The sequence below is a fragment of the Euprymna scolopes genome, chromosome 26, assembly GCF_053919585.1.
Source record: "Euprymna scolopes isolate OS-2025 chromosome 26, ASM5391958v1, whole genome shotgun sequence".
In the NCBI taxonomy this organism is placed as follows: domain Eukaryota; kingdom Metazoa; phylum Mollusca; class Cephalopoda; order Sepiida; family Sepiolidae; genus Euprymna; species Euprymna scolopes.
The window spans coordinates 942,798-962,793 of record NC_136507.1 but is presented as its reverse complement, the minus strand read 5'-3'; the positions used below and the strand labels follow the sequence as shown (position 1 = coordinate 962,793).

Below are 19,996 nucleotides of genomic sequence, written 5' to 3'. Positions count from 1 at the left end.
ACATACTCTTTAGCATTTAACATAATCCATAAGGAAATGTCAACTGGACTGAACAGGATATTTAGGGGCAAAATTGACTTTTTAACAGGCTTTTAGACTATAAATCGACTTTTAATTGACTGTTATTGGCATTTTTTATTGCATTTACTCTCAGATTTAGTGTTACTGAAGACTGTATTTTTTTCTCTTACATATTTATCAAATATTACCATGTTCCAGTGTTAGTGTAAAGTTTGAATCTTCTGAATTGAATAGAACTGAACAGAGTATTCTGCATGCTCTGCACTCACATCACATTGTCCACGCAGTTTATGCATAACTAAATTTCAATTCTGTAGCTGAAAAAGTTATAGGTACGCAAGGTCGGACATTTTTTATTTTCAGTTAATCATTTGATGTCAATAATCCTGATCTGTCAATAATTCTCTCCATGCTCTGATTAAGATTGAGAGGATAATCGTCCAATACTAGTCAGCAAAGTCGGTACCACTGAAGAGTAATGGTAATTTCAAGTGCAATAAAACAAAAAATAACAAATCTGGCTGTTGAGGGTTTTGCATAAAAATGTCTGTGTTTTAAAACCGGCAGTTATTATCAAGGTCAAATTTTGATTTGATGATATCAACCCTAGGTCCATTTGATGATATCAACCCTAGGTCCAGTATTCTTCTCTGTCATATTTGACGTTTATCTTCGTCAGCAACTGTTATGTTTGCAGGTTGAATCAAATAACGTATAAGGCAATACAAATGAAGACTCAACAAACAAAGGTAGATCAATAAGAAGTGTATTAGAAAAAGTATATTTACATAATGGTTGTCAGGTAAGAGAGTCTTGGCTGGAGAACATATCTGCTCTCGGCTCGGCCTTCAGTGGCTTCTGGTTAACACACACTCAGACTAACCGAGTCTTGCTATTTATGTGTAATATTATCCACATATGTAAATGAGTGGGTGCCACCACAACACCCTCCTCCCAAGATTTGAAGTCACACAGATTTCAATATCTTTTTCTCTGGGATTTAACATTAATGGTTCATTAAACTTTCTTTTTCTACCTGATCTATGGGGCTCAGGTGTATATTGAGGCAGTTCCAAATTAAAGGATTCGTATATGATGTCCATGGTTTCCTCATCTTCAACTACTGTTGTATAATCATCATCTTGAATGTGGCATTTTTTTATTTGGTTCAGGTGCCTTTTATGTATATTTTATGGACCTTTAATCATGTATGTACAATCACCAATGCGTTTATCCACTACTCCACATTCCCAGTAAGAGGTGTTTTTCCTGTAGCACTTGAAATATATTCGATCTCCCGAGTTACATTTCTTTCTTATCATGTGTGTAGTGTTTCAGACAATCGCCTGTCTTGGCAATAGTTTATCAAACGCCGATTTCACCTTTTTGGCAAACATTAAATCAGCTGATGATATGTTTGACGGTGTATTAGGGTGTGGTGTTATCCTATATATTTGCAAAAATTGTTGCAAAGCTTTTTCCGTTGGTATCCCAATGGATTTTTTCAAAGCTCGTTTTAACGTGACCACGAACCTCTCCGCGAGGCCATTTGACCTTGGATGGTACGGAGGAGTAGTAATATGCTTTACTTGGAACATGTCACAAAATTCCTTAAAGTCTGTGGATGTGAATTGAGTTCCATTGTCAGCAATGTGTTTGGTACACCAAATCGTGCAAATAACTTGTGTAGGAATCCTATTGAGTTGTTCGTTGTTGGATTCCTGCAACACATTACCTCAGGCCATTTTGTGTAACTATCTACTACAATTAAGTAGTAATTTTCTCCTACTGGACCAGCGAAGTCCATGTGGATTCTTGACCATGGGTGGTCGGTTTTCAGCCAAGGTTTGTGTACTATAGGTGGGGATTTTGCCGCTAACTGGCATCCTTTACATCTATTTATTGTTGTAGCTATGTCGATGTCCATGTTACGCCAATATGCGTAGCTTCTCATTAGAGACTTCATCCGATTTATCCCCAGATGTACTGTGTGGAAGTCTCTCAAAATCCTCTTCTGCAATGTTTTAGGTATTACTACTCTCTCACTGTATAATAACACATCGTTACATATGGAAAAAATTTCCTGAACCTTTTTGTCATTTACAATTTTTTTCTTTTATATCATTTATGGGATTTGTATTACTGTACACATAGATTCGAAAAAGTTGTCAAAAAACAAATATATAACAAATAAATGTTATCAAAGGCAAAATAAGTTACTTTTCTACCAAACTGGATATATTTTTTGTGTTTTTATTCAATGTAACATGTTTATTCAGCTCGAAAACCATACAGTGTTTACCGATGTATTGGAACATTCAAGATGGAGTCTGATTCTCTCTTTAACACGGTAAGTTTGGGAAAAAATGTTATAAATAAAAAAATGGATAAAATACTGTTAAAAATTCGCTCAATATATGTTACCGTTGACATATATTCGGCGGGTTTTTTAATAGTATTTTGTATAGTTTTTTTATTTATAACACCTTTTTCCAAACTTACGGTGTTAAAGAGGGTGTGAGATGCCATCTTGAATTTTCGAATACATCAGTAAACACTGTATGTTTTTCGAGCTGAATAAATATGTTACATTGAATAAAAACACAAAAAATATATCCAGTTTGGCAGAAAAGTAACTTATCTTGCCTTTGATAACATTTATTTGTTATATATTTGTTTTTTGACAGCTTTTTCAAATCTATGGGTACAGTAATACAAACCCCATTTATGTATTCATCTCTATTGGCTTCTCTTTTAATGTCCGACAATGTTACCGGTAGTTCTTTAATGATGTTTGCTACCATATTTTTCACTTCGACGTTTGTTCGAATTGCTGCAATCACTGATTCCTCCAAATTATGTTTCTGTGGTATCAGTCTTGAAAGTCCATCCGCATGGCAAATCTTTTTCAATGCTAGATGTTGTAGCTGGAAATCGTAATTCAGTAGGATCGTACCCCAGCGTAGCAATCTATTTGCGGTGTATACAGGCAATCCTTTTTTTGATCCGTAGATTGTGACTAATGGTTTATGGTCGGTTTCAAGTATGAATATCGGTGGAACTTAGTCACTGCAAAGATTATACTCAACGCTTCTTTTTCAATCAAATCTATTCCAAACAGATTTTCGCTATTTTTCAATACAAACACTTTTAATTTCTTTGTAATCCCTTTTAATTTTATCGGAAGGATAACTTCTCCTTCAAATTTTATCTCACCACCAGTTACCGTCCGAGCTGATTTACTTGTTTTCATCATGGTTGGTTTACTCAACTTTTTCCATGTATTCAAGTTTATTATAGAAATATCGGATCCTGAATCCAGTTATTATAGAAATATCGGATCCTGAATCAATTTTATTGGCGTTTTAAATATTTCCACTTTTATGTATTTTCGCCGATTTTTGTCTAATTTTTCATTTGATTTTGTTTGCTGTACTCTCTTTCTGGTGAAATTTTTATATCTGCAACAAACGCTTTTGTGTCCGACTTTCTTGCAAATGTAGCATTTTTTCTTCTTATAAGGGCAATCCGATTCCCAATGTCTTTCTGCGCATCTCTTACAGTTATATCTAGGGAGAGACTTGTTATATTCTTTACTATAATTATAATTATTATATTTGGAATATCTCGTTCCATTTTGACTGCTTTTATTTGTATAGTTCTTGGTTGGTGTGTATGGTTTTCTAACCTTTCTTACATATGCCACTCCGGATTCTTCTATCTTTTTTGAATCCTTTTTTAGTGTAATGGCCCTTTCACAATCCTCTGCTAATTTCTGAAGTGTTAAATCTTGCTCAGATTCCAGCTTAGACAACACTCGTCTGCGTATTTCTGCATTTTTCGTGGAAACTAACCCTTGTGCGAAGATTAGGCATTTTAAATCTTCTACTGTTAGTTCCGCTAGCTTAAAATTATCAGTTTTTATTGACAACTGATGCGTATGTCAAATAATCTTGGTTGTCCATCTTCCTTAGATTCATACACAACCATCTCTTATGAAAAAGAGATATATTCAGATTGAATAATTCTTTTAGTAATTTTACAGCTTCCATGAAATCTAATTCTGTAGATTTTTTAGGTAATATGTAATCTACGAATTTACTGTGTTCTGCTACACCCAACTTTCCGAGTAAGAGGCTCACTTTCTGGCTATTTGTCCAACTTTTGCAGTCCAGTTTAAAGACATCCTCATATCTTGTATAGTATGCTTCAGAATTCTTTTCTTCCTCCGGCACGTAATTAAATGTGTCCATACTATTAAAAATAGTTGTATGGGAGAAATTAGCACTGTTGACATTTTCTCAAATATTCTTTAGTAGTTCCAGTGTTTTAGCAAAACGTTCATTTTGCCTTTCTTCATGTTCAAATTGTAATTTCTTCTGCCTTTCTTCTTGTTCAAATTGTAATTTCTTCTGCCTTTCTCCTTGTTCCAGTTGCCATTTCAATAATTTTTCATCTCTTCGTTCATCTCACTCGGCTTGTGCCTGTTGTTGCGTCTGCAAAACTTGCATTAACATTCTAGGTAACTCTTCCATTTGTTTTTTTGTTGTTTTTTTGTGTATTCTAAAATATAAAATGGCTTGTGTTACAACAAAAATTGTTCAGAGTTCCTGTTTTCAATAAATAATAATATCACTGCTCGAATAATATTTTTTCACTTCGCTAGAGAGTCAAGCTCATCCAACCACAAAATAAAAAAAACTGAGGCTTTTACTGAAACCACCAAATAATTGACTTTTCCGTTTTAGGCACTTCCTAATAAGTAACAGCAGAACTTAAGTACAACTCTTTCCACAAAAAAAAAGATTTTTCAACTCGAGTCACAATTGAAAAAAATAAAATGTATAGACTACATTTAATTCTTTCTTTTGTTTTTTTTTTCCTTACGTGACGTTTTACTGTCTTATATCCGTTATCCAGTGACAACTTCTAGTTTAACTGTGGTATTATTTAATACCGAAGACAAAAAAAATTTGGTTTACTAAAAAGTCTTTAGTTGATGTTTTGCTAACGGAGAACAGCAATTAGGAAATCCACTGGTGAGCTTTTTTTTCCCCGTATGTTACTTTCTTGTACATTTGCTCTTCGTAATTTAGTAATACGAATCTGTTTGTCATTTTAAAATCAAAACAAAAATTCACTTTTACAGTTTGTTGGGGTTTTTTTTTAAGATGGATTCCAAGAGAAACGGCGTAAATTGTCGCTTTTGCCATGTTCAAGTTTTTTTTCTTCTTTTTTTTCTTTGAGACTGCAATTAGCGGTTTTGGTTGATCTTCTTTTTTTTTTTTTTCCGACTAGTATTTTATTAAATAAAATACTATTAATCGAGGTTACTTTTTTTTTTTTTTTTTTTTCTTAATCTGAATGCAGTTTTTGTTCTTGGAACTTGGGAAACAATAGTTTCTTTCTTTTAGTGTTGTACTTCCGTGAGGAAAATATTTGACCGCTTTGCAATGTTCGCTGAATTACTAATTTTTTCCGCTGAATTACTAATTTTTTTGGCGTGAAATCCGTTTTTATGACTATTTCGTTCGTCAAAACTTGTATCCCTTAGAAAGGTCAACCGTTGCGTTGTACTTTTTCTTCGTCAAACTGTTATATTTGACTTCATCCTCGTCGCCAACTGTTATGTTTGACGTTCATCTTCGTCGCCAGCTGTTATGTTTGCAGGTTGAACCAAATAACGTATAAGGCAATACAAATGAAGACTCAACAAACAAAGGTAGATCAATAAGAAGTGTATTAGAAAAAGTATATTTACAGTATATTTACATAATGGTTGTCAGGTAAGAGAGTCTTTTCTGGAGAACATATCTGCTCTCGGCTCGGCCTTCAGTGGCTTCTGGTTAACACACACTCAGACTAACCGAGTCTTGCTATTTATGTGTAATATTATCCACATATGTAAATGAGTGAGTGCCATCACAACATTCTCCATTACTGTGGATAAGCAAAAGGAAGAAAATTAGGTAATTAGATGATTTGCAACTCAATAATTCTAATAAATGCATTCTTATTATAATTTTTTGCCACATTTGCAATCTTTAATCTGCAGGGATCCACCTTTCTGATTCTGGAGTATTCTATGAATTCTATTTTGTCTTTTTTTCCATCTTCATCTATTTCTATCTCTTACCTAAACAGAGGGAGGTTCTTCCTCTCCTCAATCACAATAATCGTTTTTTTTTTTCAACATTTTCAGACCTTAATTACAAGGAAATATCTTTCAGCAACCAATTAATCTTTAATGCCCCATTCAGACATTTTACCCTTGGCAATGAATGGTTGCTTTGTTTTTCCAGTTCAATCTCAGATGGTCTGTTATCTTAATAAAATATATTACTTCAAAATTCATTCTTGTCAAAGAAACCTTGCTTTGTTTATTGATTATGAAAACAAGAGGGTCTAGTTCCATTCACGACTAATTAGTGACTGATCATTCAGATTTCTTTGTACAACAACTGACTTTGATGAATATAATTGCTTAGGCATTAGGACTTCCTGTTCTCTCAAATCCTGAGACAAGGAAAAAAAATTTTTATTGCTTACCCAATTTCATTTTTCTTTTAGTGCAAAATAAATTTTAAATTCTTTTTCATTTCATAACTTACAAGAACCAGGCTATTTTTGTGTTAACTCTTTCAATATTGTCACATGTAAACATACAAACATATTTTAGATATAGATCATAAATTAAAAAATATACTTGAATGCCAACCCAAATATTTTGATATAAAAGTTGATATTTTCTCTTCTTACAATGTCATCATTTCTCTAAATGTTTATTTTGTTATTTTTTTTTAGATTTAACAATGATCCTTCAATAGATTTATTACTATTAACTACACATGTTGGAGGCCTTGGTCTAAACTTGACTGGAGCAGATACTGTGATTTTTGTTGAACATGATTGGAATCCTATGAAAGACTTACAGGTAAATAGTTATTTTATAGATCTGATTTGTATCAAGTTGACAAGAAAGTTAATTGTGGTTTTTAACTTTTAAATTCAGACGAACATATCTTTGGTTGATTGAAATAAGCACCATCAAAATCAACACAAAACAAGTGTAAACAGTAACATAAAAAATCTTGCGTTCTGAAGTCGTTGAAGGTGTTTTTGATATCGCTTAAGTTTTTGAAGCATTTCTCATGCAGAAAATTATCGAGATGCTTGAAAAGATGGTAGTCAGCAAGTGAGAGGTATGGGGAGTATGGCGGATGAGGCAGAGTTTTGTAGCCCAATTCGTTAAACTGCAGGGTTGGTTTAGCAACGTACAGTTGGGTGTCATGATATGATACATTTTCCTCTTACTATATGAAGAAATTATGATTTATTACACAAAAGATAATATTAACTATCCAAATAATAACATATAATAAAAATAAAATATAATAAAAAATAATTATTAATATAATTAATAATTATAATGATAATATTAATTATCCACATAATAACATATAATAAAAATAAAATATAATAAAAATAATTAATATAATTAATAACTATAACAAAATAACAATACTTAAAATATTATATAATAATATAAAATATAAAAAATAATAAATTACTTGATTAAAAGATTATATAAAATAATATAAAAAATATTACTTAAGAATTTGAATGTAAAACGTTTTTCTTAGCATCTCTGGAGATTTTCAAAACATGGAACAAAAAAACATTCTAAACTGTTTGTTCCCGAACTTCTCTAACAATAGCCTTCGTCCGATCCATAAAAAAAAAACATTAATGTGGTGGACTCGTCAATCCGTAACAACCATAAACATCATTAATGTGGTGGACTCGTCAATCCGTAACAACCATAAACATTATCAATGTGGTAGCTACGTCCAAATCAATATTATATAAAGGACATCATCATATTGATGTGCGGCTTTCTTCCTAACCAATATTATTTTGAGTACCTTGTCCTTGTCAGATTATTTTAATTTTGGACTTTCATACTAACCTATTCAATTTATATTATATAATATATATATAAACACATTTTTTAGTGCTAGTTAAACTTACCAAAAATCTTCTGCAGGTTTTATATGGTTTGGCAGTTAGTCTATTTTAGATATTACTTGGTCAATCTCTTTTGTAAGTAATATTTTTTTTTTTTTTTTTTTTTTTTATTACATTTTCACCCCAAACAAGGCACATTACCACTTTGGTGTAGGGGGCTACTATCAGGGGCAACAACTACTGGGGCACTATGTAGGGATTTGGGCAGCAAGATGTCTGTTCACGTTGCACTTGAACTTCTGCACGTCAGTACAGTTAGGGAAGCAGGTACCTGGAATGGAATTCCAAAGTCTAGCAGTTCTGGGGAAGAAACTACTGGAGTAGAAAGATCTTTTACATCTAGGGATCTCTACAGTGTGGGAGTGGGATTTTCTGTCGGGTCTGTCGAGGGTGTTCACATCATGGGGGCACAAGTGCTTGCAGTTCGTTAGAGCATTCACCATTAAAATACTTGTAGAACAGGCAGAGGGATGCAACGTTTCGTCGATGGGACAGAGGCTGAAGCTTAGATGCCAGTTCAGGGCCTATCAAATTTGCGACTCTCTTTTGAACCTTGTCAAGGAGCGAGAGACTAGTAGCCGATGCACCAGCCCAAATATGACAACAATACTCCATACATGGGTGAATGGTTGCCTTATAGAGGTACAGGATACTTTCGGGTATTAGTAGCTTTCTAGCATGGTAGAGAGAGCCCATCTTCCTCGCAGCGGCCCTGGCAATGCCCTCGATGTAATTGTTCCAATTGTGAACGTTAGGCCAAGGAGCTTGAAAGACGTACTCTCAGATAAAGAGTTGTTGGCCATTGCTATAGGTGGTAGAGAAGGTTTCTTGTAATTATTGAATGAAACTAGTTTAGTCTTGGCGGCATTGAACCTGACCATTCATTTTTGTCCCCATTCCACTACAGATTGGAGGTCATCCTCTAGTGTTTCTGCCATTTCTTTAGATATATGTTCATTTTTTTTCCTGTCGTGCCTGTTATAGAGGGTCATCAGCATATATACCCATCTCAGAGGCAATTTTGTCGGGGAGGTCATTTATGAATATCATATATTTATTTTAGGGAGAATCAAACTATATGAATACATATCGATTATGAATAATCGGTAAACAAAAAAAAACTAAGTTCTAGTCTGTTAATACATAGATCTTTTGACAATTTGAAAGAATACATAGTCTGTTCGTTTATTGCATTAAAAATAAAATAAAATTTAAGCAAAAAAAATGTATTAATAAGAAGAAAATAAAGAGATGCTTTGTCTATACAAAAAATATAGGAATCAAATAATAAGCCGTTACAGCTTGTCTAGCAGTGTCAAAAATCACCATTAAAAATGCGTGATAAAAACTTGAATAATTAGACTTACTATCTTTCGAAGCTTATAACTACTTGTCATTTAAACCCTATTTTTTTTTTCAATAAAAGAAGCAAAGACCAAATTTTTAAATAATAACAGGTTTAATAGCAAAATATGCAATATTTGTTTTTTTTAAATCGTTTTTTTTTAAAAAAGATTTCAAGAAAATCAATGAATTTTAACTTATTTCGAATATAATAAATTCCAAAAAATCACTTACCTATAAAAAATACTAATCAATGGGTACTTCCATTCTTCATTGTTAAAAATTTATCCATATTTATATTTTATATTCCATGTACTTTTTAAATAAAATCATTTTTAAACAAGGATTAAAAAATACTGCGATATCAAATGGTCAGAACTTTTTTTTACATAGGCATAACCACTTATCAAGGCCCAGAGACCACTCAAGGATAAGGGTTAAGAGTGTAAATTGGACATTATAGTAATCGTTAGTTATGGAAATTCGGTAAATTTATTAACTTAAGTGGAATGGCTCATCAAGAACTTGTTTACATTGGACTTGAAGACAACCATATTGTAGTCAGCTGGAAAGCAGGAAAATGGAAGACAATTCCACAGGCATGCAGTTCTAAGAAAGAAGCTTTGTTCATGGAATCTACGTTTAGTTTAGGCACAGATAAAGAGTGGAGGGAATTATTGATAGTGTTTTCAGCTAGACGAGTGTTTCTTGTGAAAGTTTGCCGAGGGGAGACCATAGATTGAAGCTCAGTCGAATACTTTCCATGAAAATAATGATAAAGCAGAGACAAACTCACAACATCTCTTCTGTAAGATAGAGGTTGCAGGGAAGAGAAAAAGACATCTCCTACAAGGCTACGAAGTCTGTTTTGAACTCTATCAAGGCAGAACAAGTCCTTTCTAGCAGCTCCTGCCCAGATGTGGCAACAGTATTCCATCCTTGGACGTACCTGGCTCTTATATATAGAGAATTGCAGTGAGATATCTACTGGATTGATAGAAGGATCCCACCATTTTTCCAGCGGCCTTGGCAACAAATTTGATGTACGTGTTCCATTTCAGATCAGGAGTAAAGGTCAAGCCCAGAAGCTTGTCAAAACTTGAGGCCTCCCCAAGACAAGAGCCATTCATTTCAATTGATGCCAGATGAGGATCAGAAAATTGATGATGGAAAGATAGAAGATTGGTTTTAGATGCAACTGGAAGAAAGGAGAGACAAATGTCTCCCTTTCTTCGAGTTGAGAACTACAGTGGTCTGTAAGCACCAGAATTAATCTTCCCTTTCTATTTCTGACATGTGTTTGCTGTAAACAAAAGTTAGTCCATCGTACTTGAAAAATGATCACATTTCACTCATCAATTTTTGCCGTTTAAAATTTCCACTCAACCAATTTTCCATTTTTTTAATTCTCTTAAAGAAATACATGAGTTTTTGATTTAATATATTTTATTTCTTCTTTTAATCTAAAAAAAAAAAAAACATTGAATCAAGCAGAAAAAATTGTTGTAGGTATTCAATCTTTTCAGGACAAAATTTTAAAAATGTGAGGTTTCACTTAAAAATCAAAAAAAAATCAACGTGGTTTTAAAAAAAAGGTTTTAAACTTTTGACTTTACAGGTAAATTTGCACAAAACTATTTTTTTTGTTTGTTTTAAATTAGATTATTTTATTTATTGATCTTTTATCTTCAATTTGTGATATATAAATCTGAGGTGAGAAAATTAATTTTCATTTTAATAGACATTTCAAAATGGGGGAGGGTGAATTTTAAAAAAACGTTTGTTTAGAATATTATATTCGGTTTATTAGAAAGAGCATAAGATTTTGCATTAAACCTGCAAATATTGTAAAAATTGAACCAATAGAAAAATTGTAATAGATTTTTAAATTGAAAAAATTGAAAAAAATTTAACTCGTAAAATTCAATTCATTTTATTAGGTAAAAAAAAAAATGGCTCCATGAGCATGTGCGGGCACTTTGTAAACACTTTTATTTTTAAATAAAAGATATTTCTATCATTTTTCAAAAACCTTTAATAGCTTATTTTGGAAGTATATTCCATAAAGAAATTAAACAAACCACTTTAAAAAGAGAAATTACGAGTTTTGTATATTTTATTCACAGTTTTGTGTTAAGGGTGTCAAAAATTCCAAAAACATTCTGACACACTTACAGCTTATTGTGGTTCAAAAAAAAAAAAGTAAAAATGATAAATAAATAAATCATTACTAATTAGAAACAGAAGATAAATAAATAAAAATATACACTTACATAAGTTTTAAAAAAATGTAATAAGAATATTACAAATAATAATAATAAAAAAAACAATCTTATTGAAGATCATGGACACATCCATAAATATTGCAAACAAATGCAAGGTGGATAACCTCATCCTTTAAATTTTAAACTTACAAAAAATCTAAAACAATATATATATTAAAATGTGAGTAAAAATAAATAAAAAATTAAATAAAAAATAAATAAAAATAAAACTTTAAAACAAGTAATACAAAAATAAATATATAAATAAATAAATTAAATACAAAAAAAAATGCGTTTTTCTATAGAAGAATTTTTAAGTTTGACTACATTAAAAGAAGATTTATACAAATTACGAAAAACAGAACTGTTAGAGATTGCAGCTTATTTTGAGTTAAATATCAATCCTAATATGAAAAAATCAGAAACTTTAAATTGTGTTCAGGGCAAACTTATGGAAAGGGATCTGTTAAACCTTATTATTGCCAAACCAGAGGACATTAACTTACGTCTCCAGTTAGAATTAAAAAGAAAGTTAGAAATACAATAAAGAATCGAAATACAGAAAATAGAATTGGGAAAGCTGAGATTGGATGTAGAAACAAGAAGCCAGAACTCAAATAACTTACCCGTTAATCCAATTTTCGATGTAGGACATTACATAAAACTCGTACCACATTTCATTGAACAAAGGGTAGATAAATATTTCCCTCTCTTTGAGAAGATAGCAAAAAATTTAGGATGACCCTATGATATCGGGCCAACACTTTTTATAATCCGTATTAAGTGGACTTGCTGCCAATATATATGCTGCCTTAGACATTGAGGAATCCACAGATTATGAAACAATAAAAAATGCGATACTAAATGGATACGAGTTCATTCCAGAAGAATATAGAAAATAATAATAGATAGAAATTTTTAAAAATTGGAAAATCATACTTTTGTTGAATTTGCCAGAGAAAAAAACACACCTATTTAATAAATGGCTTCGAGCTAAAAAGGTAAATGATAATTATGAAAAATTACATCAGCTAATTTTATTAGAAGAATTTAAGTGAAAGAAACACAAATGTATCTGGATGAAAAAGAAATAAAAACTATAAGTGAAGCAGCAATAATTGCAGACACTCATAATGTAACATTAAGGAAAAGTTATGGAAAGACTAAAATGACTAGTAATCATTTAGATTTTAACACAAATAGAAAACCATTACTTAATTCTCACCCTCATAACTACTCTAATAAAAATAATGTCCATAAACGAGTAAGTCCATTCCCAAAAGAATCAAAAATTAAATACACATACTGTGGTAGACAGAATCATCTGATATCGGAATGCAGCATTCATTCCGATATCAGATGATTCTGTCTACCACAGTATGTGCATTTAATTTTTTATTGTTTTTTTTATTTTAATATTTGAAATGAGATAACGAAGAAATTACAGCCTGCAAACCCCACACATTCGCGAAACAAATAAAAATTCATCCTCTCCCTCACTCATCTATCTCAAGTTCAGACACAAATAAAAAAGTTTCTGAACCATTCCTAGATACATACCAACCATTAATATCTGATGGTTGTGTTTCCATAAGAGACCCAAATAAAATTACACCTGTAAAAATCTTGCAAGACACAGGGATTTCTGAAACATTATTGCTAAGAGTTTTACCAATATCTGACTTGACTTTCAGGGGAGATTATGTCTTGCTACAGGGAATAGATTTGAGTTTCACAAAAGTGCCACTTTACAAAATCTACATAGATTCAAACTACATAAAGGGTTTAGTCATAGTTGGGGTTCATACCAGTGAAAGGTGTTTCTTTAATCTTAGGGAACGATTTAGGAGGTAATAAAATAATACTAGATCCATTAAAACCAGTAATGTAAAATTAAAGGAAAAAAATAAAAACTCATACCCAAAATGTGTACTCATTTAAAGCTAGAAAACAGAAACAACTATTAGAAAATCAAAACACTTCATTACCAACTACTTTATTAAAATTAAATGAAACATTCATACCACATGACCTAGAAAAACCTATTGTTATATAGTAGTACATTACATAATGGAAACAACACAGGAAAATTAAAAAATCAACTTGTAAGAGAACAACAAAAAGACACAGAACTATGTCTTTTAAAAAATAAAGTACTTTCACAGAAAAACTTTAAAAATTCCCAAGTTAGAATGAAAAATAGATATGATATGAATAGTAAACATCTTAGTTTCCAAGTAGGAGATAAAGTACTAGTATTTTTGTCAATTCCAAATCATTCTTTAGAAGCAAAATATTATGGACCATATGAAATCGAACAGAAAATTAATGATGTAAATTACATTATAGGCACTTCAGATAGAAGGAAGAAAACCAGAAAATATCACATCAACGTTAAAACCTTACAATTAGGAATGATGTAGTAATAAAATTAAAAAAAAAAAAATACAAACAAGGCCAATTTTACTTTAAAAACTATTACAGATATTATTAAACGGAACACTCAGTTAGACAATGAAACAAGCTTAGTTACTAAAGAGAAAGACAATTAAAAAACTCAGAAGTCCTATTAAACCTAAATAACAAACTTAAACATTTATCCTATACAAAAAAAAAAAAGATTTTTTTTTTTATTATTACATTTCCACCCCAAACAAGGCACATTGCCACTCAGGTGTAGGGGGCTACTATCAGGGTCAGCAACTACGGGGGCACTATGTAGGGATTTGGGCAGCAAGATGTCTGTTCACGTTGCACTTGAACTTCTGCATGTCAGTACAGTTAGGGAAGCATGATCCTGGAATGGAATTCCAGAGTCTAGCGGTTCTGGGGAAGAAACTACTGGAGTAGAAGGATCTTTTGCATCTAGGGATCTCTACTGTGTGGGGGTGGGATTTAGCTGCCTGTCGGGTTTGTCGAGGGTGTCTGCGACGTGGGGGCACAAGTGTCTGCAGTTCGTCAGAACACTCACCATTAAAATACTTGTAGAACAAGCAGAGGGATGCAACGTTTCGTCGATGGGACAGAGGCTGAAGCTTAGATGCCAGTTCAGGGCCTATCAGATTGGCGACTCTCTTTTGAACCTTGTCTAGGAGCGAGAGACTAGTAGTAGACACACCAGCCCAGATGTGACAACAATACTCCATACATGGGCGAATGGTGGCCTTATAGAGATACAGGATACTTTCAGGTGTCAGTAGTTTTCTAGCACGGTAGAGAGAGCCTACCTTTTTTGCAGCGGCCCTGGCAATATTTTCAATATAATTGTTCCAGCTCATGTTTCCTGTGAACGTTAGGCCAAGCAGTTTGAAAGATGTACTCTCAGACAGGGAGTCACTGGCCATTGCTATTGGTGGCAGAGAAGGTTTCTTGTAGTTATTGAAGGAAACCAGCTTGGTTTTGGCAGCATTGAATGTGACCATCCATTTATGTCCCCATTCCACTACAGATTGGAGGTCATCCTCTAGTGTTTTTGCCATTTCTTTAGATATGTGTTCATTTGTTTTCCTGTCATGCCTTTTATAGAGTGTAGTGTCATCAGCATATATACCCATCTCAGAGGCAGTTTTGTCGGGGAGGTCATTAATAAATATCAGGAACAATAGAGGTCCAAGAATAGACCCCTGAGGCACTCCCGCATTTATATTTATATACTGTTTAGATGTTCTACCGTCGAGGACAACCTAGATTTTTCTCTTGTCTAAGAAGGATTCAATTATGCTAAGTATTCTACCAGTGATACCGTATGATTTAATTTTCCTGAGGAGACCCTTGTGCCATACCCTGTCAAAAGCCTTAGATATATCTAGAGCTACCGCTCTGCCCTCCCCCACTTTAATGATATATATGCTTTGGTCAAAAAGTTCAGAGATTTCTTTTTCCAGATATTAATTCATCATGGATTCTTGTGCCTAATCAAGACTGAAACTAACAGATTTGTGACAGACTTTCAAAATTAATGAAAAATGCTCCAGCAACATTTCAAATTTCCTAACTACAGGATATTGATGTGAACTTTACATCGACAATATGATGATAAAACCTGGGAAGAACATTTTGTAGTTAAAAAAATTTTTTTTTTAACTACAAAATGCCAACCTGTGTGTCAATCTCAACAAAAGTTATTTCTGTCAAGCAAAAGTGACTATTAGGGTCAGTCAGGGTCAAGTAACACCTATCTCGGCAAAAGTGGATGCTATAATAAAATATCCTGCCCCAACAAATAAAAAACAACTAATGAGATTTCTCGGTATGGCTGGATTTTATAGAAGATTCCTAAAAACTTTTCAAGTCCTCTCACCAATCTCCTAAAAAAGGATGAAAAATACAAATGGACTGATTCCTGCCATAAAGCTTTCAATGACATCAAATCAACTCTTATTGGAAATCCTGCTCTTGCTACCCCAGATTTCTTCAAACAGTTTAAATTACAAACTGATGCCGGTGATGTGGGCATGGGTGGAATTCTCATCCAAGAAGATGAGAAAGGCTTAGATAAAGCTATTGGTTACAAGAAAATTCAACAAATACCTAAAGAATTCTTCCACTATTGAAAAAGAATGTTTTAGCTTTAATATCAGCCATAAAACATTTTGACTTTTATTGCAATGTAACTGTACAACCTGTTTTAGTTCTCACTGATCACAACCCACTTACCTTCTTACACAAAATGGTTAATAAAAATCAAAGGCTAATGAGATGGACTCTACTCTTACAATAATATAACATTATCATCGAACACATAAAAGGTAGAGACAACATTATTGCTGATGCTCTATCTAGAATATAATCTTGCTTTTCACAAAAAATACATAAAAACAATAAAAAAGAAAAAAATACACACACAACAGAAATAAACAAAAAAAAATTTTTTTTACAAATCTATATATATTGAAAATATTATCATCCACTTTTCTCAATTTCAGGAACAAATGAACAAAAATGAACATTGACAAAAACTAAAAAAAAAAAAAAAAACTTTGTACCTATTGCTTGTTTAATTGTTATTGTATTTTCTTTTTATGTTTGTTTGCAAATTCAATATTAGCAACCACAACATAGATCGACTTCTAGGATTTGAAGGGAGGGGTGTCATGGTATGATACATTTTCCTCTTACTATATGAAGAAATTATGATTTATTACACAAAAGATATTAACTATCCAAATAATAACATATAATAAAAATAAAATATAATAAAAATAATTATTAATATAATTAATAATTGTAATGATAATATTAATTATCCACATAACATATAATAAAAATAAAATATAATAAAAATAATTAATATAATTAATAATTATAACAAAATGACAATACTTAGAATATTATATAATAATATGAAATAATAAAAATAATAAATTATTTAATTAAAAGGGAAAAACAATAAAAGATTATATAAAATAATATAAAAAGTATTACTTAAGAATTCGAATGTAAAACGTGTTTCTTAGCATCTCTGGAGATTTTCAAAATATTGAACAAAAAACATTTTAAACTGTGTGTTCCCAAACTTTCTCTAACGATCGCTATAAATAGCGACCGACCGCAAATTATAATCAGTTATAACACAACGTCGGGACGCAATGAGAGGCAATCATCTATTATAACTCTGACCAAAAGGAAAACACAAGAAAACTTGAGTCGTTAAAATAACCGATGGACCAAACAAGATATAGAGAAGAATCTCTTTCATCAACAAACTGGTAAATGTAGATTTTTCTAGATCAAAGAACAAACATTAGTTAGATGCATTTACCTCTATCTAAAGGGAAATAACCAGAAAAGAGTTATCTCCCTTACACTATAGATTATAAACACCATTCATTTTCTTTACTATTTTTAATTTTCTTTTTCTTTCTTAATGAAAGTTTATTTTTCTTTTCAAATTATTTTTTTTACTCTTTTATTTTCATTGATATGTTTGCTGTGTTCCGAAACCTCTAGACTAAGGAAAAAACTGTAACATCGGGCATTGTTATGGAAGAGAATTAGACCTTTTCTGCTGGGTATTGTTGTTGAAGTTTCTGATGCATTTCATCAATTTGTTTACAGTACTTTGCTGCCATAATGGTTTCACCTGCATTCAAAAAACTATAAAGGATGAGACTGGTTGCATACCACCAAACAGTTAGCATGACCTTCTTTTGATGCAATTCTGGCTTCAGGGAGTGTTGTGGAACTTTGTTGGCATCTAACCACTGAGCTGAGTGTTGCCAGTTGTCGTAAAGAACCCACTTTTCATCATAAGTCACAACCCTGTTGAGAAATGCATCATTCTTGTTGCGTAAAAGAAGGAAAGATGATACTTCATAATGGCATTTCTTTTGGTTGTCGTTCAATCTGTGAGGCACTCATTTATCAAATTTTTTTGTCTTTCCAATTTCTCTCAAATGGTTGAAAATCGTTGTGTATGTTACATCTAATTCAGAAGCAAGTTTTTGAACAATTGTGCATGGATTGGCTTTAACTAAGGCTTTTAATTGATCGTTGTAAACATTCAAAAGCCGACAACTATGCTCATCATCTTCAAGACTCTCGTAGCCATCATGAAATTTCTTAAACCACCATTGTGCTGTGCATTCAGTAGTGGTTCCTATACCAAACGCTTTGTTGATATCGCAAGCAGCTTTTCGGCCTAGCTTGAAATAAGAAATAAGAAAATTGTGTGAATTTTCTTTTTCTCCAACTTGTATTCAATTTTCTGAAAAGAATACATAATTGTTATAAAACAATTGTAGTTTAAACAATAATATATATCATTTTAAAGGGCAATAAATGCTCTTTAAAATGATATATAAAGTGAAGATATTATAACGAAAACTTATTTGAAATTACATTATTTGAAATCAAGATTAAAAATTCTGCAAGAACTTTCTTACCAACCTCATAAAAGAAGTAATTGCTTTAATTCACCACTAAAAAATTTCATTAATGATGAATGATTGCGCAGAAGTTCATAAAAATATTAAGCACAAAAGTATCAAATTTCTGTAAGACTGTTTATGAAATAATGAAAGATCTACTTGTTTAATTAAAAACTTGTAAGAATCCTATAGGAATTTACTGAGAATGTTACTAAGACAAAAGTGATGATCAGTAGTTAGAAAGCCCCCACCCCCTATGCTTAGTTTGTGGAAAGAGAGTTTTGTGGTACTTTTAGCATTTGAATACACAAGAAACACAGCTGAACTACTGCTCGGGTGAGATAACCAGTTTGTGTGCATGGAGTATAAGACAATGGAGATGGATGAGAATTCTGATGTGGGAAAAGTATTTTTGGATGTTTAAGCTATTTAGAATATTAACTTGGAGCACAGGAAGTAGCAGGTGTTAATGAATGTAAGAATTAGGAGTGGATAGAGTAAGTGTTAACAGATTCTTCTCAGGCATGTGCATGTAATGTGAAAATGTACAGAAGTAAAATCAAGCCTGTGATGATTGATGACATGCTTTGCATGAAGAGAAATAATATAAGAATGATGTGCAATAATAGCATTGAAGACAAGTTTATGAGCTCAGAGGAAAGTTAAATTTGGACAGTATAGGGAGATGTGTGCAGAACAGGAGACTTTGATGGTATTACCATGTTGAAAGAATGGATGAGAGTTCTTGGAGATTTTTTTCACCTCTTATCAAGGCCCAGAGGCCACTCAAGGATAATAGTTAATGAGTGTATGGTAATTATTGGCACAATAGTATAGTAATCGTTAGTAGTGGAAATTTGGTATAATTTGATGACTTAAGGGGACAGTTCAACAAGAATCTGTTTATGTTGGACTTGAAGATAGCCATATTGTAAAGCAGTTGGAAAGCAGGCCAGTGGAACAGAGTTCCACAGGTGAGCAGTTCTAGGACTGAATCTTTGTTCATGGAATCCATGTTTAGGTTTAGGCACCACTAGAGAGTGGGGGAAATTAGTGATAGTGGTTTTAGCTAAATAAGTATATTTTATGAAAGTTTGACAAGGAAGGACCATAGGTTGGAGCTCAGATGAGCACTTGTCATGAAAATAATAGAGCAGAGACATGCTAACACTGTCTTTTCTGTGGAAAAATGTTTTAGGAAGAAAAAAGGGCATCAGCTACAAAGTCGGTTTTAAACTGTCAAGGCAGAATAGGATATTTCAAGCAGATCCTGCCCAAATGTGGCAGCAATACTCCATCCTAGTACATACTTGGCTTTTATGCAGGTAGAGAAATGCATCGGCAGTAAAATATCTACTGGAGCAATAGAATGATCCAACCATTTTTTCAGTGACCTTGCCAACAGATTTATATATGTGCTCCATTTTCAGATCAGGAATGAAGTCAAACCCATAAGCTTGTCAAAACATG

At 32.4% G+C, this 19,996-nt stretch overlaps 1 protein-coding gene across 1 annotated transcript in view; it reads left to right on the top strand.

The window, feature by feature from the left end:
• Window positions 1-19,996, top strand: part of LOC145247883 (TATA-binding protein-associated factor 172-like) — a 303,920-nt gene that overhangs the window by 273,351 nt on the left and 10,573 nt on the right. Inside the window, exon 29 of the mRNA XM_080109494.1 lies at window positions 6,826-6,955. Coding sequence (XP_079965620.1) covers window positions 6,826-6,955 — 130 coding nt within the window. The remainder of the gene's footprint in view (window positions 1-6,825; window positions 6,956-19,996) is intronic.